The sequence below is a fragment of the Corvus brachyrhynchos genome, unplaced genomic scaffold, assembly GCF_000691975.1.
Source record: "Corvus brachyrhynchos isolate BGI_N302 unplaced genomic scaffold, ASM69197v1 scaffold145, whole genome shotgun sequence".
Taxonomy (NCBI): Eukaryota; Metazoa; Chordata; class Aves; order Passeriformes; family Corvidae; genus Corvus; species Corvus brachyrhynchos.
In genome coordinates this window covers 159,808-166,693 of record NW_008238344.1, presented here as the reverse complement: position 1 = coordinate 166,693, position 6,886 = coordinate 159,808, and the positions used below count along the sequence as shown (strand labels likewise).

Below are 6,886 nucleotides of genomic sequence, written 5' to 3'. Positions count from 1 at the left end.
CCTCCTGCCCCGGGGGCTGCCGCGGAGCGGTGGGTCCCCCCCGCGGCTCCCCTGCATCCTCCAGCACACGCAGCCCCGAGCATCCCTCCGCACGTGTCCCCAGCTCTCTGCTAGGCCTCTGCAGACCCCCGGCCCGCACCCCGCTTCTCAGGGTATTGCCACCCCCCTGGGGGTGCAGCCTTCAGCTCCCCACTCTCAGGCTGAGCCTCTCTAGGGGGGGGGGACACGGGCCCTGATGTTGCCGGGGTGCAGCCCCCCAGCCTCACAAGGGTCCTTCTCAGGGCGAGGGGACCCACTTTCTCCCTCAGCCCGGGAACCTCCCAACCGCCCGGTGATGGAGCGGGGTGTGGGTGCTTCCCCAGCGGGTTCCCAGCCTCCTTCTCCCCCGTGGCGTTGCAATTCAGGTAATTAAAACCCAACCCCGAAGACGCAGGAAACCGCAGGCGCTGGAGGGAGGCTGATGGGGAGGCTGTGCTGAGCATCCCCAGTCCCTCGGCCCAGGTCCTCAAACCCCAAGGCACTGAGGGCCGTGCTGGATGGACCCTGGTGATGCATGAAACGGGGGTCATTGTGCCGCGAAGCTCCCGCCGGGATGCAGGCGATGGCTCCCGCCACACCCGTCTCCATTGTGGGGTCCAGCTGGAGGCTGCGCCAGCATCGCCCCGGTCTCCCACCCCATGGCCAGTGTTTTTATTTCCGTGGTAAATTGGGGTCAGTTTTCCCAGGAGCCCGGCGCGGCGGAGATCAAAGCTGGGCTCGGCAGACGCGGGGAGGTGGAGGGGCTGCGAGGGGGGCTCCGAACCTCTCGCCTGCAGAGAAGCTCCAGCCTCCCTGCCCGGGAAGCAGAGGGGCTCTGCCCTGGCCCCCACTGGCATTTTCAGGGTGAGAGCAAAGCCAGCCGTGTGTGCACCCCAGGGGTGCACGAGGGGGCCCATGGGTGCTGCAGGCCAGACTCTGGAGCAGGTGGAGGATTGGGGGAAGAAGGTGGGGGCCAGCCCAGGCCCCCTGCTCTGTCCAGGGCATCCAGGGACACGGCTCAGCCCTTATCCCTGCCAGAGCATCCCCCAGATAAGGAGTTGGGGCTGGTGCTGTGTGAGATTCTGGGGGCCGGGTGTCCCCCTACCCAGGACTCTGCCCTCCCACCACCTTGGTGACCCCCACAGGGCAGTGGCTGCACGTGCTGCTCCTCCCGAGTGCAGGTGTTTGGGGTTGGGAAGCACTGGGGCAGCTGAGAGCATTGCTCCTCTCCGTGTCCCCATAAGGGCTCTGTGTCTGCCACCCCCAAACTGTCATCATGAGCTCCCATCCACACTTGCCTCCACAAGGGAGGCAGGGTCAGTGGGTCCCCTTGGCACGGACATCACGAGGATGTGGCAGGCAGTGACACAGAGCCTGTTGTGCCAGGACACCCCTCACGGCAGCCTGCCCCCTGGGGCGTGACAGGGACCCGGGGCTGCACAGGGACAGCACTGCCTGGCACCATCTTCCCTTGCTGGCCCATGTGCCCCGTTGCTACCCAGGAGCAGGAGCTGGGGTGCTCCAAGCCAAGGACAACCCCAGTGGAGGGACGTGCTGTGCCACGTGCCCGGCTGGCACAGGAGGAGCGACTGAGCTGCGGTTCTGCACTGCACCGCTGCCACCCCAAAGCCGCCCCCATCCCTGTCACCATCCCCAGTGGGTGTCACGGCCTCAGGACAGGCAGCACCTTGAGGTCTGTGCTGTGGTCCCCAAGCTGGAGCCAGCCCAGCACCAGAGTCCAGGACTGAGCTCTTGCTGGCAAAATCTGGGTCACACTGTGTCCCCTGGGGTGGCTCCAGCGCCATGTCCCCAGACTGGGGACCCTCATCCTGCCCAGCGCTGGGGCAGAGCTGCAGCTGGGGAACCCCACTGAGCCTGCAACTCCCGCCCACAGCTGGGGGGCGATTGCCTTAATTAGAGTCGTTTCATTAGTGCAATTAAGAAGCAGCCTGGAGAGCATTGGAGCAGCACATTGACTACCAGGGAACTGGGGGGCTGTTTTACTCCGGTGGTGTGGGTAGATGGGGGGTGTCCCCCTACCTGTGAGTCTTTGGGGATGAGGGCCATGGGAATACCCACAGCCCAGGCAGGGATGGGAACATCCCTGGGGCAGCAGGACTGCAGGACATGCCCAGAGCGAGGCAGGGATATGCTGCCGGTGAGACCCTGGGCACCAGGGAGCCCACGCTCCACCTCTGCCCACGCCCAAACACCTCTGGCTGCCCGGTCCCAGCTGGCACCTTTGGGTCTTGCACCCCAGGTTTGTTCTCCTGAGAGCGGCCTCCCCAAAACCCATTATTTGGGGACTGCCCCATTGCCTCCTGCCCTGGCAGCATCTGAGTGCCCCTCTCCGGGCACAAGGCTTCTACTCCAGCTGGGTGCTGGGGGGCACAGAGAGTGTCCCCCCCTTCCCCCAGCCACGTCCCCAGCACTGGGCACGGGTGTGACGCCGCTTCCCACACGGGGAGCGGGGCCGGGGGGTGCCGGGGGTGCCCACCCGCCAGCGCGCAAGGGATTCCTCAGGGCTGGCCGGGTGCCAGGCTCCGGGTTTGGCACAAACAACGGCAGCCCCAGCGACGGCTCCCCAGGGCCCCGGGGATCCTCCGAGCAGCCGCTCCGCTCCCGCAGCCGCCCGCCCCCGGCTCAGGCAGGGGAACACGTGCGCCCGCCGCAGCCCACGGCGCCCGCCGCGCTCCCGGCCCTGGCGGAGGGGGGCTGCCGGCAGCTGCTGCCTGGCAACTGGGCACAGCCCCCCCCAGATCCCCGACGTGGGGGCTTTTCTGGAGCTTGCAGCTGCATGGAGATGTGCAGAGCTCTGTGCGCTGCGCCAGGGGCATCTGTGCCCCCCCCCCCCGCTGCCATGCCGTGCTCCTGCTCCGTGCCCGCCTGGTGGGTGCAGCCCAGCCTGGCTGTGCCGAGGTGTGCTGGGTGCTGGCAGCCACCACTGTGCTCTCCATGCCCTCTTCGTGGGTCTGGCAGTGGCAGCGGGGAGAGGCTTTTGAGGTGCCTCACTTGGGGGAGCTCAGGGGTGGGGACGCTCTCCCAGATACTGTCAAACGTTGGCTGCTTTCTGTGTCTGGGAGCTGCATGTCTGTGGGAGAGCACTGGAGGGCAAGGTCTGGCCACCCCAGTGATCCTGGAGTCTCCTTCCCTCCTGACAGGCCGACATCGAGCAGCTGGACCCCCGAGGACGCACTCCCCTGCACCTGGCCACCACGCTGGGCCACCTCGAGTGTGCCAGGGTGCTGCTGAAGCATGGTGCTGACGTGGGCAAGGAGAACCGCAGTGGATGGACAGGTGAGAGGGTTGCTGCTTCCCTCCATCCTCCTGCAAGCTGCCCTGACACAGTGGCAGCGATGGAGATGGGCATGGAGATGGGCATGGAGATGGGTGTGGGCACGAGCATGAACATGGATGTGGACATGGACACGGGTGCAGGCATGGTCATGCTCACTCTGGTGCTGCGTGCCTGTGGCTCCTGTGCAGTGCCCAGCTCTGCAGTGCCAGGTTGCCATGCTGTGCCATGGCCCTGGGCACTGCCCCTTTGCCCCACAGTCCTGCAGGAGGCTGTGAGCACCCGTGACCTGGAGCTGGTGCAGCTGGTCCTGCGCTACCGCGACTACCAGAGAGCCATCAAGCGCCTGGCCGGGATCCCCGTCCTGCTGGAGAAGCTGCGCAAGGTACCGCCCTTGGTGGGGGCTGCGGGGGGCTGCAGCCACGGGGATCCCCTGACCCCTTGGTGCTCTCTACAGGCCCAGGACTTCTACGTGGAAATGAAGTGGGAATTCACCAGCTGGGGTGAGCTCGGGGCACAGCGTGGCTGTGAGGGGAGCGGGAATTTCCCAGCAGAGTCCCCCAGCCCCAGCATCCATCCCCATCCCCATGCTGGGGGTCACCTGCCCCCTTGCCTTCTGACACCCCAAGCTTGCAGACCCCCCCATTCCTCCAAGGCACCATGTTCCCCAGGTGTGTCCCCCACCTATCTCAGCGCTGGCAGCCCCCTCAGGGGTGCAGATGGCCCCATCCCCGGCTGGGCTATTGGCATCTCTCCCCAGTGCCCCTGGTGTCCAAGATCTGCCCCAGTGACACCTACAAGGTGTGGAAGAGTGGCCAGAACCTGCGGGTGGACACCACACTGCTGGGCTTCGACCATATGACCTGGCAGCGGGGCAACCGCAGCTTCGTCTTTCGGGGACAAGGTGAGGTGACACCGGGATGTCCCCCTCACTGGGGAGTGCTGGCAGAGCCAGCCAGGTGACACGGTGGGGACCATGGTTGTCCTGACCCCATTCCCTGCAGACAGCAGTGCAGTGGTGATGGAGATTGACCATGACAGGAGGGTGGAATACTCAGAGACGCTGGCCCTGGCCGGCCACGACCAGGAGGTGCTGCTGGCTGCTGTGCAGCCCACCGAGGAGCAGGTGATGGGGCGGCTGACGGCCCCCGTTGTCACCACCCAGCTCGACACCAAGAACATCGCCTTCGAGAGGTGGGCTGGGGTGGTACTGAGCCCACCCCCGGGAGTGCTGGCACCCCGGGCTGTCCAAGCAAACTCATGGTGCTGTGTCACGCCAGGAATAAGTCTGGGATCCTGGGCTGGAGGAGCGAGAAGACGGAAATGGTGAATGGGTACGAGGCCAAGGTGAGGGGCAGGGAGTTGAGCTGCCCAGGGGGATACAGCGGGTGGCAGCTGTGGGGTACCCACCTCTGCCATTCCCCCTCCTTGGCCAGGTCTATGGTGCTTCCAACGTGGAGCTGATCACACGGACACGGACCGAGCACCTCTCGGACCAGCACAAGGGCAAGAGCAAAGGTGGAGCCAGCACGGGCTGGGTGGGCAGGGCACCCCTGGCTCTGCCCTCACTCCCTCCTCTCCCGCAGGCTGTAAGACCCCCCTGCAGTCCTTCCTGGGCATCGCTGAGCAGCACGTGGGACCCAACAATGGGGTGAGTGCATCAGGGGTTGGAGGGGGTGGCCCTGCAGTCTGACCTCCCCCTCTCACCCCACCGGGCTGTCCCCCCATGCAGACACTGATCACGCAGACACTGAGCCACGCCAACCCCACTGCCATCACCCCTGAGGAGTACTTCAACCCCAACTTCGAGCTTGGCAACCGGGACATGGGACGGCCCATGGAGCTCACCACCAAGACACAGAAGTGAGAGGGGGAAGAGCAGACAGGGGTTCCCTGTGTCCCCACCCACACTACTGCAGAGCGAGGGGGGGACAGGTGGGGGTCCCCAGCCCAACGCCTGTCCCCGGCAGGTTCAAGGCGAAGCTGTGGCTGTGTGAGGACCACCCGCTGTCCCTCTGCGAGCAGGTTGCCCCCATCATTGACCTCATGGCAATAAGCAATGCTCTCTTCGCCAAACTGCGGGACTTCATCACCCTGCGCCTCCCACCCGGCTTCCCTGTCAAGATTGGTATGGACTGAGCTCTGCTGCTGACCTGGCTGGCACAGGCAGCTTCCCTCCTCGCTTTTTTTCCCTTTTCCTGCAGAAATCCCCATCTTCCATATCCTCAATGCCCGAATAACCTTCGGCAACCTCAACGGGTGTGACGAGCCTGTCAGCTCCCTGCGGCACAGCCCCAGCAGTGAGGCACCCTCACCCAGCAGCGATTCCTCCAGTGTCAGCAGCTCCAGCTCCCTCAGTATGTGGGGGGGACATGGTGAGGTGGGATGGGAAGGGATCCCAGTGGGGTCTGGGGGGTACAGCTGGTGGGGTGGGAGTGGGTCACAGCAGGGTAAGGGACACAGGACTGGCAGAGTGGAGTAGGACAGGATGCCCAGCCAGGCCAGCTCTGGTCTCCCCACAGCCTCGTGCCGAGCGTGCGAGATGGACCCGGCGCTGTTCGAGGTGCCGCGGGGGTACAGCGTGGTGGGCACCCACCAGGACGCCCTGCGGGAGGACGAGGATGACCTGCTGCAGTTCGCCATCCAGCAGAGCTTGCTGGAAGCGGGCAGCGAGTACGACCAGGTACCACCTTCTTCCCCATCCCAGTGCCACCCGCGATTCTCACTCACCCTACCTCCATTCATCCCTGCATCCCATGGTGGCGGGTCAGAGTTCATGCCGGGAGGACTGGGTTTTGGGGTGCCACCCTCCAACACTCCTCTGTCACCGACCACAGGTGACCATTTGGGAAGCACTGACCAACAGCAAGCCGGGCACCCACCCCATGTCGCACGAGGGCCGCCGGGGAGACAGGTTGGTAAGGTCCGGCCAGCCCCGCAGGGGGGAGTGGGTGTGGGAGCCGGACCCACGGGGCCCCCACTGAGCCCCTGCTGCCCGCCAGGACTCCCCAGCACACGGCGTCCCCGCGTCCCCCCGTGGCCCCGTCGCCGGGGGGTGGCAGGGGGCCCAGCGCCCTGTTCCCCAGCTACGCGGAGCAGCTGCGCCTGGCCATGGCGCTGTCGGCGCGGGAGCAGGAGGAAGCGGAGCGCCGGACGCGCCAGGAGGAAGAGGATCTGCAGCGGATCCTGCAGCTCTCGCTGACGGAGAAGTGACCCCGCAGCCCCACTGAGCCCCTCACACCCCCCTCCTCCAGTGGGGATGGGGACGCGGCCGGGGCCGTGTCTGGGGGCACAGAGAGGGAGCGGTGTGGGGGGGAACCAGTCCAGGAACTGCAGAGGGCAAGTGGGGAAGGGGACAGCAGGATTTGGCCCTGGGAGAACGTCCCCAGAGCTGGGGCGGTGTTGGGGTGAGGTGGGGGCGCCCCCCAGCAGCCCAGGGTGGGGGTGGGTGTTAACCCTGCACCTGGGGTGGCAGGGACCAGGGAGGGCAACTCCACAGACTGTACCCCCTCTCCAGGACAGCCCTGCCCCCCCAGCCGCCCGACGGGGTGCTGCTCAGCCCCTCACCCCAGG

General features: G+C 66.1%; 1 protein-coding gene across 1 annotated transcript; it reads left to right on the top strand.

Moving 5' to 3' along the window:
* Window positions 1-933: 933 nt before the first annotated feature.
* Window positions 934-6,880, top strand: ANKRD13B (ankyrin repeat domain 13B). The gene is made up of 15 exons (XM_008634393.2): window positions 934-984; window positions 3,180-3,315; window positions 3,574-3,698; window positions 3,771-3,816; window positions 4,074-4,217; window positions 4,318-4,507; window positions 4,594-4,660; window positions 4,750-4,831; window positions 4,900-4,964; window positions 5,046-5,176; window positions 5,284-5,441; window positions 5,518-5,670; window positions 5,836-5,996; window positions 6,151-6,227; window positions 6,316-6,880. The coding sequence occupies exons 1-15, from the start codon at window positions 934-936 to the stop codon at window positions 6,524-6,526; spliced, it is 1,797 nt and encodes a 598-aa protein (XP_008632615.1). The 3' UTR covers window positions 6,527-6,880.
* Window positions 6,881-6,886: the final 6 nt, after the last annotated feature.

What these genes read in the sequence shown, in the direction of transcription:
- ANKRD13B (XM_008634393.2), top strand. Translation starts at nt 934, where the DNA reads ATGGGTGCTGCAGGCCAGACTCTGGAGCAGGTGGAGGATTGGGGGAAG. An exon ending in TGGAGGATTGGGGGAAGAAG is followed by an intron (nt 985 to 3,179) that starts GTGGGGGCCAGC and finishes CCCTCCTGACAG; the next exon opens with GCCGACATCGAGCAGCTGGA. An exon ending in TGAATGGGTACGAGGCCAAG is followed by an intron (nt 4,661 to 4,749) that starts GTGAGGGGCAGG and finishes CTCCTTGGCCAG; the next exon opens with GTCTATGGTGCTTCCAACGT.